This window comes from Ammodytes marinus (genome assembly GCF_949987685.1).
Source record: "Ammodytes marinus genome assembly, chromosome: 15".
NCBI classification, from domain to species: domain Eukaryota; kingdom Metazoa; phylum Chordata; class Actinopteri; order Uranoscopiformes; family Ammodytidae; genus Ammodytes; species Ammodytes marinus.
The window spans coordinates 29,182,356-29,201,198 of NC_137219.1; the positions used below are offsets into that span (position 1 = coordinate 29,182,356).

An 18,843-nucleotide genomic window follows, 5' to 3' on the forward strand; every position below is an offset into this window, starting at 1 on the left:
TAAAACGGTGTGCTCCACAGCAAATACCAAGAAATATATTTGACCAATCATAAGGTCACAAAATCTTTACAGTCATGCCACTTAAGCTGAATGAATATATTCATAGCTCTCAATATTATTATGTAATTATTGGTGTTTTGAGAAGATGTTTACCTTCAAGCTTGTACGACAGCAGGTTGAGCGGTGATTGGGCCATGGCCTTGTACTGCACAATGTAACTAGGGACATCAACAGTGTTGTTGCCCCCAGCGATGGAGCCTTCCCAGCTGTAGAAGTTGCTTTTGATCTTGGTGGATACTTCAGCCAGACCGAGAAGGGGGAAAGTGAAATCAAAAGAAGGAGGAATAGTGAATGATGGAAGTGGATAGGTTTTGGCTGGGATGGATAGGCCTATCTCCGGTAAATCTATGAGAGGTATAGAGAGAGTGGTTGGGATGTTCAGTTCTTCTGACGTTTTGCTTCCAAATGGTAGAGGAAGCGAGATTTCTATCTTATCCTTGTTGTACTGGTATCGGACCAAGCTGTCACTGTTGAAGCAAAAAGAGCAAAAATACAGTATAGTCGATTTTTCTTTTTGGTCTTTGCATCTGGTATTAAATTAACCATACTTTAAACTGTACATGGATATTTTATAAGAGAAACAAAAGAGCTGATATAACTAGAAGGGGTGTGCGATATTGACAAAAAATAATATCTCAATATTTTTGGGGATTTTGCCGATAACGATAATGGACGTTATTTTGTATCCCTCAAAAATCTGTTTTAAAAAACACCTCAAAATTGTGTTTCTTAAAGCTGTGTAGGCTAATGTACTAGCTCTGGTTAATAGTAGATTAGATGTCAGTGATTATATTAATATAAACATTATTAATTGACCTAAAACAGAGTTTTGGGCAATGGTGGTGGCGGGGATTACTGTACTGTATTGACAGCCTGGTCCTACCAGACCATCGTACTTCATTTCATTTGTACATAGGGTCTGGAATCGTTCAATTGACAAACGTTAACTCACTTAAAGGCGGGTGTCTGTTGAAGTTTAAAATGATTGGATCTGCCCAGTGCCACTCTGGATCTGCCAACCAATCGCATAACGTTTGGTCGTGACGTATGTCATGCGCCGGCTTCTGACTACAACTTAAACTCAACGTCATTGTTCTTAGCCAGTCCCTCTGTTCACTGATTGGACCGCCAAAAAATCTGTCGAAGAAAACCCACGAAATATACAGCAGGCCCGGACTGATACCGAAGGGAAATGACAATTGAGTGAAAGTACGTAGGCGGGCGGTGCCAGGCTACTGTATTGATGCAAGTCACGCAACACATTGTGTTTGGTAATAAATTGTATTTATTAATAATATATCATAATTAGGGCTGTCAAAATTATCGCGTTAACGCAGGGTGATTAATTTCTGGAATTAACGGCGTTAATTTTTTTAACGCATTTAACGCATGTGCAGAATGATCCGCCCCGTGCATCCCACCGGCTCTACTACAGTCATTCTAAAGTTGTGGCTGACCCAGGATCAGTAGCTGTGCGCGGCCAAACATAGCAGCAGCTAGTCTGTGTTTTAAACTACTAACCACGGACCTATAACTGCTGCTAACGGCCACGTCTAGTGTCGCGGACGGCAGTTGCTCTCGGAAGCAACAGGAGATTAGATTAGATTCTGCTCCGTTCACGGGAGGAAACAAACGTCTGCAGTTTTCAGAGGTGTGTGTGATTAATACGTGACAACATAACGTCGGCTACACACAAACACACACGCACACACACACACACACACACACACACACACACACACACACACACACACACACACACACACACTATAGCGGAGGAAACCGGTGGATGTAGGTACCGCGCTGATCTGCTTGTATCACAGGTTTCACTTCAGAGGTGTCGGCTAGAACACCACTTATGGCCAAAAACGTCAGACTATAAGCATGAGACGAGGAGAGGAGGAGTAGGGTTTATCCGCTCTTTATTTTCCTTCTTTCACAGACACAGCAGCATAGATCGCAGGAAAAGAAACAAAGGCTTAAACTCAGCTCGTGAGGAGACGTTACAACAGCTGTTGCGACCCGCGAATTGTGGCCGTTAATAACATGCATAAACTATAGCCTAACTAACTTATAACAGCGATCGGGACTGCATGTAAGCTACTTACTCACACACCACGGGTGATTCACATGAACTCAAACCGACCTGACCGAGGGAGAAGAGAAAGGAAACTTAAACAGACTCTCCGGCCGACTGACGTCACGGCCCTAACTGACAGTTATCCACACTGAATAAAACACATCACACTGTAAGAAATAGGCTATCAAACACTAACTTATGAACTTTGGGGCCTTTTCTACACACACAGACACACACACACACACACACACACACACACACACACACACACACACACACACACACACACACACACACACACACACACACACACACACACACACACACACACACACACACACACACACACACACACACACACACACACACACACACACAAACTGCGATCAGGTTGTATTCAGGAATGCAAAACCATGGATTCACCAAATACATGCCATTATTATAATAGCCTATGCTATATTTGCTCAAATACATATAGAGACAGCCAAATTGAAGTATGGTGTGGTAGCATATGTTTTAGTTGATTATAATTTATTTGCAGTATTTACACCATCATTTGGATTTTCAATTAATAAAAAAACTACATTTAAATGTATATATTCACCTTCTGTCCTTTATCTTTCAATTCATACAACAATATACAGAGAAAATGGGATTTTTTTGGGCCTATTTCGAATGGTAGAATTAATCGTGATTAATCCACAGAATCCTGTGATTAATCTGATTAAAAATTTTAATCGTTTGACAGCCCTAATCATAATATAAACATATTACAAGAGCCTCACAGAGCTGTGCCAACAGCTGCAGAGATTAATGAGTGTTTCTGTTGGATGTGTGAGTTAAAAACAAAACTCTCAAATAAATGGTTCTCATTCTCTATCTCTTTATCTCTCTGTTTGTCCATCTCCTTCACTCTCTTCCCTGCAAACACCCTACGATAATGTCTTAAAAATCTAAATATTTTTTATTACCGATCGTCACTTCAATCGTCGTGTTTTGATTGTTTGTTTCAACATCGTGAAAACAACAATTAAGATACATTATCGTACACCATGGATATCGCACACCACAAATAGCTGGTTACAGTTTATGCCCTGAAAGAAGGGGCTTGACATTATGTTATAGGCATTTTATTATGATTATTATTTAAGGCAAGTAATTTTCTTGAACTCTATATTACACACTTACAACTGAAGAAAAAGTTTCTCAGGCATGGCTTGCAAAGTGAGATCTGAGATGCTCCTCTTACTTCGGAGGTTTGCTAGATCTGGGGAGTGTGCTGTCAATTTTCCAAGCCATATGTTACTTGCCTGAAATGAAGAAAAATTACATTTACAAGCATAATTTATTGATTTCACATTGAGATATTGCTAATGCTTTCTCTCAAACTCTGCCTTCGCACTTAAATTGCTCATGCTCACATTCAGATTTACTCTGCCTCTGCTCAACTTGTATGTTTACAAATTGCTTTTGGGCGCTTGTGAGTCGTCTCCTCAAGGATTTCTGAGTTCCAATGTTTTCCTGCATAGTTAAGTTGCTTGACCTTGTCTCGATGTCGGAGGTATGGCTTTTTGTCTGAAACTTTTCTATGAAGACCACTTCTGACCCAGATGGGTGTATCTGGGTCCCACTGGTTTCTGCCAGTTTTGAGCTGATGGCACTGTTGGACATCTTCCGATATTGAAGGGAAATAAGCTTGATGTGTTTTTCTTTTGCTGAACTAAGTTTCCTTGGCCGACCACTGCGTCTACGTTCCTCTACGTTGCTCGTTTTTTTGTGCTTCATCAAAAGAGCAGCACATCTTGAAACCCCAGTCTGCTTTGAAATCTTTGTCTGGGAGAGACCTCTCTTATCTACTATAACTGCCTTGTTCCCTCACTTAGAATTTTTTTTAAATTGATAAAAGTAAACAATTATTATTTATATTTTTGAAAGCGTTCTTAGTTTTCACACCTGCCTAAAACTTTTGTGCAGTACTGTATACAGCATACTGTATATATACACAGTATACCTGAGCTACTTGGCAGAGAGCGTAAAGTTCGGTAACACTTTATAATAACTATCCGTTGTAACTTGTTAATAGATCATTAGTAAACTCTTAATTAATGATTATTAATGATTTGTTAAGTGTTTGTTAGCAGTTTGTTAAGGATTTATAACAATGGTAGATAGTTAATAGCTTAATAATTGAATCAGTTCATCTGGTAGGTAATCCGAGATTAACTGATCACGTCACGTTCAAGTCCATGGCATGCACAGTGTGTATTGAGTTTATTTAAAAATATTTGAAAATGGGGCTGCCCTCAGTTGCCCATGCACTGTGTATAGTCTATAGCCTATTTCAGCCTCGTCGGTATCTCGGATTACCTCCCAGATGAACTGATTCAATTATTAAGCTATTAACTATCTACCATTGTTATAAATCCTTAACAAACTGCTAACAAATCATTAATAATCATTAATTAAGAGTTTACTAATGATCTATTAACGAGTTACAACGGATAGTTATTATAAAGTGTTACCTAAAGTTCTTATGTATAGGCCACTTAAGGAGATTGATTAAAAGCTTTTTATTAACAGTATTATGAATATGCTGATATTTCTCCTGAAATATCAAGTTTTACTGGGAGACCCCAGGCAATTTCATGTAAAAAAGACATTCAGCTCCCCCACATAGCTGGAATACAATGATCCTTGTTTCATAACCACATTTTGTGATTCAAGATTCGACCAATCAGATTTCACTATGTACATTTTTAGTTGAGGACACGTCTACTACACATGTTTACACATTGGTTTACACTTTAGATTAGGGGGATGCAGAAAGGTTTGTAAATTACTTATTAATAATTTACCAATGATTTGTTAATGAGAATTTCATGATTTACTAGTTTTATGGATGAATTACAACACATTTGTGATAAGTTAACATAGCACTTATTAATCATCTAAAAATATATATTACTGTTTTGTAAATCATTAGTTCATCATTATCCAATGACTTATACTGTATGAGATATGAATCGATTATAAATGAACATTATTATAAAGTGTTACCAAAATGCATGTGATAAAAAGATGATTTAGACTGAAAGCACAAGGTTATTTTAAGGAGGTAATTAATACAGTGTCAAAAGCGCACCTCAATTCCTTTGGCGACAATGTGACGCAATTTCATATCAGTCCTTGCCACTTTCTGGTCCAGGATATGATCAATGAGCTGTTGCAGCTGTCTGCGATGATTCTCTACATCTGGGATCATTTTCTGAATCTCTGAATTCAGGTCTGATTTCAGTTCTAGTTCAAACTTGTCATCATCTGTCAAGAGAAAATACAAATACACCCGCATATATACAACAAATATATATAGCAAATATATATAGAACAATTGTTCTGAATCTGTCTTCGGTGTTGAAGATGTGAGTGACCCATACCATATTTAAGGGTGGCTTTCTGTTGATAGAATGTCTCAGGGAGAATGATGACTGTCTCTAAGTCCATGAGCACATCCTCATCCTTCTTGAGGGTTGCAGTGAAAGAGGCATCAGTTTTAAGAGGCGGGATGACCATCTGGATTTGCAGCATTGAATTTTTTGTGTCAAGTCTACATTTAAAGCAAAGACATGTTTGTTGGTAAGACTGCAACTCAGTTAGTTAATAATTTGAATTTTTGAAAAGTCTTTCTCATCAACCTATTCCCTGCTAAAAATATATCAGCCTCAAGAAACCTGGGAGCACAGCCGAACTGCCAGTTATCATTAGAAAGGACTGACTTTTCGTTGTAGAACTAGTAACCTTGTGCCTCCCAGAAGAGCCATCAGAGGGATTTTCCTGTTGGTGACATCAATGGTGATACCTTGCATCTTCTTTTCTTTAGTATTACTGTTAGTCGCAGCCAGCTTGATGCCTACTTCCACATCATAGTCAGGGATGACAACCTCAGTGGTGACAATGTTTTTATTGTGGTTGTATTTTAGAGATACAGTGGCCTCTCTTGAATCATCACCTAGTAACAGCAAAATTAAAACTATTAGTCAATGTTTTTCTCCAGGAACAATGGCAAATAGTGGCCTCAAGTAACTTTACTCCCATAGTGAGGGAATTTTGGCCTAGGAGTTCCCGTGGTACCGAATGAAGCGTGCCGCGATCTCACAAGATAATACAATGTATGTTGTGGTATAACCAATATAGGTTATTTAGTATAGGTTAGTATTCAACAGTGAGATCGGCAGACAAATCAGACTCCTCCTATCTTTTTTACTGAGACAAATATTGTCCCATTTTTCAAAAAAAATTACCTTTTATGTACCACTTTCCTATGCAGTATGATGCTGCTGTAAATGTCAATAATTAAGTACAGGCCCTCAATTCATTGTGGGCCTAAACTTATTGTTATCCACCATACTTCTTCTTCTTCCTTCCCTTTTTTCTAGCTTCACGTCAGCCCGCACTGTTACACTTAGGGTGTATTCACACATGCCGTGTTTAGTTCGGTTGAAACGAACTCAGATGCACTTCTGCCTTCGGTGCGCATCTTTCAGGCAGGTGTGAATACAGCAATCGCACTCGGGGGCGGACCAAACAAACGCTCCGAGACCCGGCTGAAGAGGTAGTCTCGGTGCATTTCCAAACGCACTCTGCTGCAGTTCGTTTGTGGTGTGAATTTGTCCGGACTCGATCCTACCCAAATGCAGGAGGCACTGTGCCTTTTCTTTCTTTTCTTTTTTAATAAATAGCCGTCAGCTTCACATTATGGGAAAGTGTTGTTGTCGCCATTGTTAGGACGATAAGTTGTGGTTTGACCGGGAGCCCAGAATAATATAGGCTATTACATTTGATCGAGAGGACGCATTAACATGCTGAATGTGTTCAGCGATCAGATGAAGGAGAGGGGAGCATCTCTCGCACAGTGCCAACAGGTTCACGCTGCGCAAGAAATGTGTGTTTTTATTTTGCTTCCCATGTACGGGACCGTCAATACTATCCCCGTGTCAGTTTGGAGCTGAACTGCGCTGACCCAGCTGATACACAGCTTAATCAGCTGAGTGTCAGCTTGAGCCTATTCTTCGCCGCGCGTCCAGCACCAAAAATACAGTAAAAATTATGTTTCACATTGTAGGCTACAAGCCACATAACGTGGCATTGACATAGGGCTACATATTATAACCATATGAAACAACAATAATTTGATGTTTTTCCTCTTTATTTATAGGTTAGATGTAGGCAATTTTTTATTTTTAACCCCATATCATATCAATGATATATATTTCGCAGTTTTAACTTCGTACTTCCTGTTTCTCTCCACCCCAGAATGTCTTTCCAATCAATGAATAACCTCAGATCACGTGTGGTTTTGCTTCGTAAAGCTGGTTCACTTGCAAAAGGGGCAATATGAAAGTGGACCACACCAAACAAAAAAAATCAAAACTCTATTTGGTCTGGACCAAAGCAAGTGAACTAGCGGACTTTCCCAGTGTGAATACACCCTTAGAAATGCACAAATTTCACAGAATGCGCATTCCCACGGGCTGTGCTATTATTCACAAGGTGGCGCTGTTATTAAGCCCTGACTGAAAACTATTTTGAGAGGCCACGCCCCTCACACCGCAATCCAATTGGCTTGAAATCACACAGGTACATTTGAGGGTGCTCGATAAAAAAGCCTCTGGGACCATATAAGTCCGTCTGGAAATATTGTTCGCTAATTAGCATAAACTGAAAAACAGGTTTTTAACTACAACTTCCTAAAATTTTACGCAATCAACACCAAATTGATCACAAGGCATCGGGGGAATGCGATATAGCCTGTACTTAAAATCTCTGCGGGATGATGTGCATCGCTTTTTGGACATATGACTCATGACATACAGTGTATGATTCACATTATTTTTGTAAAAATTGTTGTTTTTGTCAGAATTCTATTATAAATTGAATCAGCACCCAAGTTTCATGATGAAATCGAATCGGGCCAAAAGTATATTGTCCTAGCGCTAAGAAATAAAGGCCTTATCTTGCAGGCACACACTCTTTCAAAGAACATAACAGTCCAAGTACATGCCTGCCTGTACTAGCCTAGAATTGTTAGCCAAACCGCAGTATTATGTTCAGCGACATGCAAAGCCAATATTAATAAAAATGGTGTTTTATCAAATCTGCATATGAAAGCTATTGTTTGGGAAAGCTGGCGGTCATGGTATAAACTGTGCCTAAGGTATGATTCCAGATAGTAACTAACTAAAACCCTTGCTTAAGATTAGGGAAACTTTATTGTTATTATTAATAAAAAGGTGAATGTTTTTTGCAGGGCTATAACAAGACACAATCCCTGTGTTCCGAATCGCATACTTTCTACTATATAGTATGTAGAAAAAAGATTTAGGATGTCCCGATTCTTGTGGCCAGATTTAGGATGGTTAGAAGTACCCGGGCGATTCTGACCCACAATCCGGTGCGCACGTGAAGTGACGTCACATCGACGAAGCCTCCATATGAATACAAACGGGGATGCGCCGGATATAAAAGCAAGAGGCAAGATCAAGGCGTAATGTTATGATGAAATAAAAGAGTAAAAGTATGTCCCAATAGTATGCCTACTGCATCCTAACTAGATTATTTTTATCGTCGGATGTAGTATGTAGAATAGAAAAAAGAAAGAGTATGCGATTCGGAACGCAGGAAATCTCTAGCATGAAAGAAAGAATGGTACCCATTCACAACCAGGACTTCCAAAACCTTACATTCCATCTGGCTACATAAAGGACACAGTTCTTCCAGCCTAGGCACTTTATGTTGGACCTGGATGTAAGCAAGCCCCAACCACAGCGAGTTCTACCAGCATCTAATGCAGAAGTGACAAAAAATGCAGTTCACCGAGTGGCCACTAAGGGCATGTATCAAAACAGAGCAATTTATCATTGATTCCCAGGTTAAATAGGCCATTTTTTTACAGCATTATTAAACCTATTTAGGCATGGTACAAAAAAACATTCTAGTCTGTATGTTTAGGTCATATCTCCATGACAACACTAAGGGGGTGAAGTTTTTTGTACCAGGCTAGTATTTATTCTATTGGAGGTTAAAATGTATGAATAATTAGGGGCGCGGCCTCTTGAGCGACAGTTAGCCGCGGGCCCTCACTTCGCCCCGGAGGTATACGTCAGCAGGGCCGCCCATAAGGGGTAGAAAGTGGGAAAGCTTTCTAGGGCCCAGCCACCAGGGGGGGCCCAGAGGGATTTATTTTTTTCTTTGCAGATGACCTAATTTAGCCAACCTTTATTATAAACGCTATATTAACTTTCTATAATGAAATAAAAAAATTATTCATTGTTACTTGGGTAAATATATCATATTTTATATTGAAAAACTAAAAGTATCATGGGTCGTTTTTTTCCCCTCATAACTGTTGCATGCAGCAGGTCAACCAAACAAGCGTTAGCTATGTATTGATGATGAGCAAGCTAGCCAGCTCAGCGATGCCAGGACCTGGACATAAATCAGGGTGCCAGAAAAGAATGGGAAAAAAGAGGGAACTTTCAAGGGCTTAAGACCCAGACACAAATTATTATTATTTATTTATTTCCCTTGAACGATGGAGATATTCCTTGCAGGGCATGTTCTAAGGCCTGTTTAAAATAAGTCAAATGCTATATTTTATTTCCCTTTTCACAAATACAGAATATGAAAATGTATCTTTCAGCCCCATTTGTTTCTTTGTTATTCTTAATATTCTGGAAGAATAGAGATGCATTTAAAAGTTCTCCTTTAAGTATGTTTGTCTTTGTGTGTCGGAGTGTGTAGCCCCCCTCACTGTGTTAGTCTATCTCCAAATACATGTACAGGCGGGGCCTGCGGTAGCCACGGGCAAGGGTGGATTTTGCATAAAATGTATTTTTTATTTCAGCCAATTAAAATATGTGTGTTTACTATACCGACACCATTCCTAGCTTCTGATTGGGTGGGCACGGCAACAGCCGGCTCAAGCTACCTACTGTTTTCAGGTTGATGCAAAGTGCGATTTAAAATAAATATATATAAAAAAGGGTGATGTTTATAAAAACATTTTTATTCATGAAAAATTTGGAAAAAAAAACATTAAATCTACCACACAGCAGCATATTGTGTTCAACAGGTTTTTATTCTTTCTTTTTACATGAATTAGATTGGTTTCGCCTTGCAATTTTACTAGCCTTATTTTGTCTGGAGAATTCCATATTTCTGCCAGCAGAAATGGATTTTCAATTCAGAGATACTGTGATATTTCATCAAGCTTACATTACAGTAAATGTTCCAAAAAGCAGGTGCAGAGATCTTGCAAGGGCAAACATTTTCAGCTTGCGCGCTGCACGCGCTCACATCTTCAGTATCTCTGCCCACCTATTATTTCTATTAGCCCACCCTAATCTAACTGGCTAGAACTGGCCCTGTGTACACAGGTATGTGTTTATGAAGGAATAAGCGCATCATGCACATTGATACAAGTTCTGTTTGAGTAAAGGGGGCCCATTGACTGGACCTTTTCAGGGGCCCAGTCATTTGTCTAGGCAGGCCTGGCTAGATGGGCGTATATCTCCCTACCCCAACGTCACATCAATGCCCTTTTTTGGTAAGAGGAAATAAGGCGAATTTTGGTCAATGGCGGCCATGTTTTTTAAGCTAGCCTACTAATATTTTACAGACATGTGTGTAAAGGGGAGGAGCCTAATGCTGTAAAGGGGAGGAGCCTAATGTGGTAAAGGGGAGGGGCCTAATGTTGTAAAGGGGGGAGGAGCCTAATATGGTAGAGGGGAGGAGCCTAACATGGTAAAGGGGAGGGGCTTAATGTGGCTAGGGTAGGAGCCTAATGCTGTAAAGGGGAGGAGCCTAACACTGTTAAGGGGAGGAGCCTAATGTGGTAAAGGGGAGGGGCCTAATACTGTCAAGGGGGAGCCTAATGTGGTAAAGGGGAGGAGCCTAACATGGTAAAGGGGGGGAGCCTAATGTGGTAAAGGGGGAGCCTAATGTGGTAAAGGGGAGGAGCCTAACATCGTAAAGGGGAGGAGCTTAATGTGGTTAAGGGGAGGGGCCTAACACTGTAAAGGGGAGGAGCCTAACGTGGTACAGGGGGAGCTTAATATGGTAAAGGGGGGAGCCTAATGTGGTGAAGGGGAGGGGCCTAACATGGTAAAGGGGAGGAGTCTAATGTGGTAAAGGGGAGGGGCCTAGCGTGGTAAAGGGGAGGAGCTTAATGTGGTAAAGGGGAGGGCCTAACACTGTAAAGGGGAGGAGCCTAACGTGGTAAAGGGGGGGAGCCTAATGTGGTACAGGGGAGGAGCTTAATATGGTAAAGGGGGGAGCCTAACGCTGTAAAGGGGAGGAGCCTGACGTTGTAAAGGGGAGGAGCCTAACACTGTAAAGGGGAGGAGCCTAATGCTGTAAAGGGGGGAGCATATTGTGGTAAAGGGGAGGAGCCTAACGTGGAGAATGGGAGGAGCTTAACGTGGTAAAGGGGAGGAGCCTAACGTGGTAAAGGGGAGGAGCTTACTATGGTAAATGGGAGTGGCTTAATGTGGTGAAGGGGAGTGGCTTAATGTGGTAAAGGGGATGGGCTTAATGGGGTAAAGGGGAGGAGCCTAATGTGGTAAAGGGGAGGGGCCTAACATGGTAAAGGGGAGGAGTCTAATGTGGTAAAGGGGAGGGGCCTAGCGTGGTAAAGGGGAGGAGCTTAATGTGGTAAAGGGGAGGGCCTAACACTGTAAAGGGGAGGGGCCTAACGTGGTAAAGGGGGGGAGCCTAATGTGGTACAGGGGAGGAGCTTAATATGGTAAAGGGGGGAGCCTAACGCTGTAAAGGGGAGGAGCCTGACGTTGTAAAGGGGAGGAGCCTAATGCTGTAAAGGGGGGAGCATATTGTGGTAAAGGGGAGGAGCCTAACGTGGAGAATGGGAGGAGCTTAATGTGGTGAGAGGAGGAGCCTAATGTGGTAAAGGGGAGGAGCCTAACGTGGTAAAGGGGAGGAGCTTACTATGGTAAAGGGGAGTGGCATAATGTGGTAAAGGGGAGGGGCCTAGTGTGGTAAAGGGGAGGAGCTTACTATGGTAAAGGGGAGTGGCTTAATGTGGTAAAGGGGAGGGGCCTAATGTGGTACAAGGGAGGAGCCTAACGTGGTAAAGGGGAGGAGCCTAACGTGGTAAAGGGGTGGAGCTTACTATGGTAAATGGGAGTGGCTTAATGTGGTAAAGGGGAGTGGCTTAATGTGGTAAAGGGGATGGGCTTAATGGGGTAAAGGGGAGGAGCCTAATGGGGTAAAGGGGAGGAGTCTAATGTGGTAAAGGGGAGGGGCCTAGCGTGGTAAAGGGGAGGAGCTTAATGCAGTAAAGAGGATATATTGTAGAGCACCATGAGCTGTACAAGTGTAAGAAATTTCAAGTCAATCAGTATGTCCAAAACGTATGAGTGACTGGTCCCTCTCTGAGCCAGATAACAACACAATGTTTCTATTGATGAATGACCAAATCATTACGCGTACTTGAACACAACCCCTGGTCTAATGACTCTTAATAACCATGCACACACACAGTGTTTCTCACAGGAATTTGGGAGACTGTGTCGTGGACCCTGGACCTTCTAGGGGGGTCCGGGGAAGACATTTTTTAAAATGTTAAAGTACAATTCATCAATCTGGTGCACTTTGAGAAGAAAACTAAGGCTAAATCAACTGTTTCCCATGGTAGCTATTTAGTACTATTTTGTGGAAAAATTAATAGACACAGAATGACCAAAAAGCAGAAAGAAGAAATGTACATGTTTAAAAAATCCAGTCAGCTTCGGGAATTTTTTCCCTTCGTTTGTATTTTTTAATGGCCCAATATAGTCCCCTGATCTTCGTAGCCCCGAACAATGTTATTTAAAAAATAACAAAAATGTACTGACGAATGAAAGGCCCCTGATATCCGTTTTTTTTTCTTCCTAAATAACATTTTTCTGGGCCTTCAAAGATCAGGGGCCTATATTGAGCCAGTAAAAAAAAAAAAATACAAAAATTATGTTTTTATTTTTTTGGTGCAGCCCCCCTCTGCCTTGGGCCCCCCCAAGCCTGTCCGCAGTCCGACGGCCCTGAACGTAACTGACCATCGTCAGATGCTCATAATTACAGAGTAGAAGTTGAATGCGTCATAATACAATTCAATGCAGCCTCTGAATGGGCGCATAGGCTACTGGAGCACTGTCAGACAGTAATATGTGTGAAACACATAGTCACTAACGTTCAGTTATAGTTACTGTAGGAACCATTGGTCTACAATGAACTGGCGACTTTTTTTTATTTTATTTGTTTAAATGAACTGGCGACTTGATCAGAGTGTAGCGCGGCCAGATGACAGCTAACGTAGGATTCAGCCTGCGCCCCGTCAAAGGTAATGTTATGAATGAACAAGTAGTAGGCTAATTGTTTCATCCTCCCTCTGTAGTTTTACTCTCACCATTCTTAGAAAAAAAGTTTTTGATGTCCTGGGCCCCTGCTCTGCTGCTCATATCCTACTCCGGGCCTCCTTCTCAACTCTTTTCTGGTGTGCGAACTTGTGCTTTTTTGGGGGCATCCTCGCCCTGCTTGAGTTCGCTCGCGCTCACTAAATTCCAATGAGGAAGAACGAACCGCGGGGTGGACCAAACCATTTTTTAAGAAGGGGCCCAGGGGGTTATTGAAATGATTAAAATTAGAATATTGTATGACTTGTGGCTTTGTTTTAATTCGGACTCATTCCTATGATTATATATTAGTTCACTGTATGTATAATCATTTTGTCGTAGATTCTACTGGGGGCTGTGTGGGCCCTAGCTGGGCCCTGGATAGGACCTATGGTTAAGGAGTTATGGCCAATTTGTTAATAAGCCCCGCCCCTGCGTAAACGTTTTGGGCAATGGCGGCGAAAAAAATAATCATGGCTGACCCCTATTGTCCGAGAGGCTATATTGTAGAGCACCATGAGCTGTACATGTGTAATCAATTTCAAGTCAATCAGAGTCGGGTGACTTTTGTGGCGCCCCCTATGGGTTAATCGCGATAAGCCTCGAGGGACATGCTACCACATGACTTCTGCACATACCCAGCAAGTTTGATGATGATAGGACCTATGGTTAAGGAGTTATGGCCAATTTGTGGATAGGCCCCGCCCCTGCGTAAAGTTTTTGGTCAATGGCGGCCATGTTTTTCAAGTTGTCCTACTAATCTTTTACGGGTATGTTTATTGTAGTCCCCCGGGGCTTCACGAGAAATTTAGTGTTGATACAGTGAAATTTCAGAAAGTTGTGGATAACACCCTGTTTTTCAGTTTATGCTAATTAGTGGGAAATATTCCCTGAAGACTTTTTATGGTCCCGGAGGCTTTTTTGTAGAGCACCCTAACATACACCTGTGTGAGAAATTTCAAGTCAATCGGAGTTACGGTGTGCGGGACGTGGCCTCTCAAATTTCTTTCAGTCGGGACTTCATAACAGCGCCCCCTAGCGGAAATTCAAAAAACTGTATAATAACACACCCCGTGGGGTGGGGACGCACGTTGTGTGAAATTTTTGCATGTCTGCGTGTAACGGTGTGGGAGGAGTAGCAGCTAGAAATGTGAGGAAGAATAAAAAGAAGAAAAGTATGGTGGAGAGTAATAATTACGGGCCCGTACTTAATAAGAAGTATGGTGGATAACAATAAGTTACGGACCCTCAATACTTGAGGGCCCGTACTTAACTAGGCTTGTCAGTACATTTTGACACACACACACACACACACACACACACACACACACACACACACACACACACACATATCATAAAAGTACCTTCTGCCTTCAGGGTTAGCTTGAACGATTCTACTTTATGACGACCCTTTTTACCCTCTCTGAGCGTTTCAGCAGTGATGGCTGCAGTGTACTCTGAAACTTCCCCTGTGGGCTGGAGTTCAACTGCAAATCTGAGAAAACAAAACAGTTTTCTTTGAATCAGGCTCTCTTGTTAAATGTGTTTACTATCTGGTTAGTTGAAGTAATGCATTAATGTATTAGGATAACTAAAATGTTAAAAAAAATGTCACCATTGGGTTTCAAGTTAAATTTGCTGATGTGGCTTCCTCTTACTTGGTTTCTCCGGTCAGGGGGTAAAACTGGGCCTTGTCCATGGAAGTAGCATTGGAGTAATACACTATTGTGCATAATTTCAGACCACTGAATACGGGCTGGCAGTCAGTCATGCCAGCCTGGTCCCCCACTAGGGATGGCACTGTTTTTAATTGACCAGTGGAGACTGATATGAGCTTATTGCTGTATTTTAAAAAGAGAGAAGCGAGTTATAAAGTGATGTGCGAGTCAACATGAGACTTGCAACCGGTTAGTTGCTAAGAGATTTATCAGACTGAAACAGGTGCACTTACCTTACACTAAGCAACTGAGTGTTTGACTTAGGAGCGGGGATGGACAGTCTGATCTGGTTTCTGTTCATGGTGACTTTAGCATTGAGGGAACTTTCGTGATACATATTAGTGTGCATCTCAAGCCCAGCCGCCACATACTCTGGAATGTGCACACCCATTTGGGTAATGAATTCTAGGCCAAATGAAGGCCTGAAGGACAAATCAGTCTGCAGAAAAAATTATACAACATAATAGTTGAAAGCAGAAATTCACAGGGGCACACAAAACCATCTTTTTAATTTTTTTGAATGTAAATCAAGACGAAGATAATTTAACTTACTTCTATGGAGTGAGTCATTCCTCCTTTGGCACCAGGTGCAAACACACCAGCCAGTGAAAACTTCAAAGGGAAACCAGATGAAGTGGGTAAAGAGAAGGCACTCTCCATGAAGATGTAGTGAGCAAAGGCTTCATTTTGAATGCTAGATGTCAATGCCATAAAGACCTGTTGAAAATAAAATAAACAAGTTGGATGAATATATCACTTGCATTGTGAAATCCGATCAACGACTTTGTTATACGTTTCAGAGAAACCAAAAAGGGAAATCATTGGTACCTGTTAATTTTTAGTTTACTATGAGTGAGTTAACTTTGAACACAGGAGGAAAAGAATAGGCGACCCGCTCCCTGCTCCTATTTGAAATCCTTCCGACGTCTTTCAGCTGAATCTTTTTCTGAGCCCATGAACCACAACCCTGTTGATTTCGTGATGAACAGAAAATCGTCTTCTAACTGGCGAGTTAGCAAGACACATTGGACACTCGGTCCTTCTTTGTGTACTGTCGCTGCATCACCGCTCGAACCGACCACGCTACCTAAGGACACTAGTTTTGAGTTGCTTGAGCGACTGCAAGGAAGACTTTTGTCATATACCTGGGCAGATGTTTAGATAGAATACTTTTTAAAGTGATCACTAAATGCTGTTTTATTTTGATATTGAATTGCTTTGATTTGCTGTGTTTTATTAAGTACGGGCCCTCAAGTATTGTATAAGTATAACTTATTGTTATCCACCATACTTCTTCTTACTTCGTAACTTATTGTTATCCACCATGCTTCTTCTTACTTCTTCTTATTTCTTCCGCCACATTTTCTAGCTCTATCTCCTCCCACACCGTTTCACTTAGACATGCAAAAATTTCACACAACGTGCGTCCCCACCCCACGGGGTGTGATATTATTCAATATTTTGAATTTCCACTAGGGGGCGCTGTTATTAAGCCCCGACTGAAAAAAGTTTGAGAGGCCACGCCCCGCACACCGTAAGTCCAATTCACTTGAATTACCTTAGGGTGCTCTACAAAAAAGCCTCGGGGACCATATAAGTCCGCTTGGAAATATTTTCCGCTAATTAGCATAAACTGAAAAACAGGGTTTTAACCACAACTTTCTCAAATTTTGCTCTATCAACACCAAATTTCCCATGAAGCCTCGGGGAACTACGATGCACATTTCCTTAAAATATTAGTGGGATCAGTGGCGAACTTAGCCATTTTGGGGCTCCAGGCGAACAGTCATTTGGGGGCCCTTGCATCTAATGTAACTTATATTGCGCATAATGAGATACTCCATACAAGGGATGAACAAAAGTCACTAGCTTTTTTTCATTTCGGATGAGACTACTCAGGTACGTGTCAGAGGCTTTCTTAGCTTGGATTGGTCTGAGATGCTCACACATCACAGGGTCAAACTGAGCCATTAACTGAACCTGACCCAAGACATGTCCATTGTTCATAAAGTTTGTCAAAGTGGCCACGGAGAGGAAGCTTTCTCTCTGACAGGAAGTTGATGATTGCCACTAACCTGGATAACAGTCTAATCTAGACCAATATGGCTTTGCTATCAAACAAATTTGTTGTTTTATTGAAAAAATCCACAGTGAATTACAAAATAGCCTGTGTCCACAAAGACTGTTTGAAATAAAATCTTCAAATATTTAAAAAAGAATGAGGTTATAACCCAGCTTCCTTTAAGCATGGATAGTAGGCCTAGTGACTGAGTGTGCAGGGGAGAGAGAAAGATAGACAGATAGAGGGAGGAAGAGATAGCTTTATTTGGCTTTTTTACTTAGAGTGATCATCACTGGGTTTAGACTGACTCCTGCTGTCGCAAGCCTATCAGCTGTTGTTCTGAACAGCTGTTAAGCCGGGAACACACCGCACTGGCCGCCTGCGGCGGTTGGCCGCGTGAACGCAGGAGGCTCGCCGCTTGGTCATATTGGGCCATATTAACCGCAGCCGCCGCCGGCCGCCACATCGATGGCGGCGGTTGGCCGCGTGACCGCAAGAGGCTCGCCGCTTGATCATATTGGGCCATATATTCCTGACGCCGACGCCGAGATCAGACCCGTCACACTTACGGTGCAACAACAACAACAACATGGTCCAGCTGTGCCAAAAAATACAGATGTAGGTACACTGTGTACAGCGGCAGTCTTGTCACAAATATCATTAAAACAGCATGAAGACACACCCCGATCGAAAATACACACATATTATTAGTAATTCAGCAACATACTAAACACAATAACAACAGCAGTGTGTGCTCAGCTGCAAAAATAAAGGCAGACATCAGCCTACCTGAAAGTGAAAGTGTGCCGGCTGACGGAGGACAACACCGGTGCTTTGCTGTACTATATTGGAATGCCACACGGACACTGCCGTCAACTTTGGGTTCATATTATCCTCAGGAACAGCACACAGCTGGGTGAGTTTCACTATGCTAACCGGCGCTGCCTTGGCTAAAGTACAACCAACAGCTAAACAGATGCAAAATACACATATTTGCAGAATGTATTGGAAGCCCAATGTCCTCACTCCACACGCCCACCTCGTCTTGCAGACCGCAATCTCAACGCTGATTGGCTGTGGAGGCGCAGCGCCGCAGAAAAAGATGAAAATTTTCATCTTTTTCTGCGGCGCCGTGTTCGCCGCACAAGCCTTCGATTCACGCTCCTCGATGACACAATTTCTACGCGCCGCAAATGGCCGCGCTCCTGATTCACGCGCCTCTCATGAGGCGCGGCCACGCGCCGCGCAAGTGCCCGCTGCCGGCCGCTGGACGCCGATTATTGGGTGGACGCGCGGCCACGTGCTAGTACATTGACTTTGTATGTAATCTCACCGCGCGGCCAGTGCGGTGTGTTCGCAGCTTTAGACACAGAGGTGAAAACGAAATTGAAACTTCACTATCGCCTGGCTGGGCTGACTTAAGGTGGAGCAGCCAAATATAGCCTAAACTAATAAATATTGTTACTAAATACAGGCAATGTG

General features: G+C 42.0%; 1 protein-coding gene across 1 annotated transcript in view; it reads right to left on the bottom strand.

The window, feature by feature from the left end:
- Nucleotides 1-18,843, bottom strand: part of apoba (apolipoprotein Ba) — a gene marked incomplete at both ends in the record, with an annotated part of 83,490 nt that overhangs the window by 6,042 nt on the left and 58,605 nt on the right. The window contains 9 exon segments of the mRNA XM_080042762.1: nt 154-527; nt 3,329-3,450; nt 5,283-5,458; nt 5,575-5,744; nt 5,936-6,146; nt 14,946-15,076; nt 15,240-15,422; nt 15,533-15,738; nt 15,852-16,016. Of these exon segments, the coding sequence (XP_079898888.1) occupies nt 154-527; nt 3,329-3,450; nt 5,283-5,458; nt 5,575-5,744; nt 5,936-6,146; nt 14,946-15,076; nt 15,240-15,422; nt 15,533-15,738; nt 15,852-16,016 (1,738 nt within the window).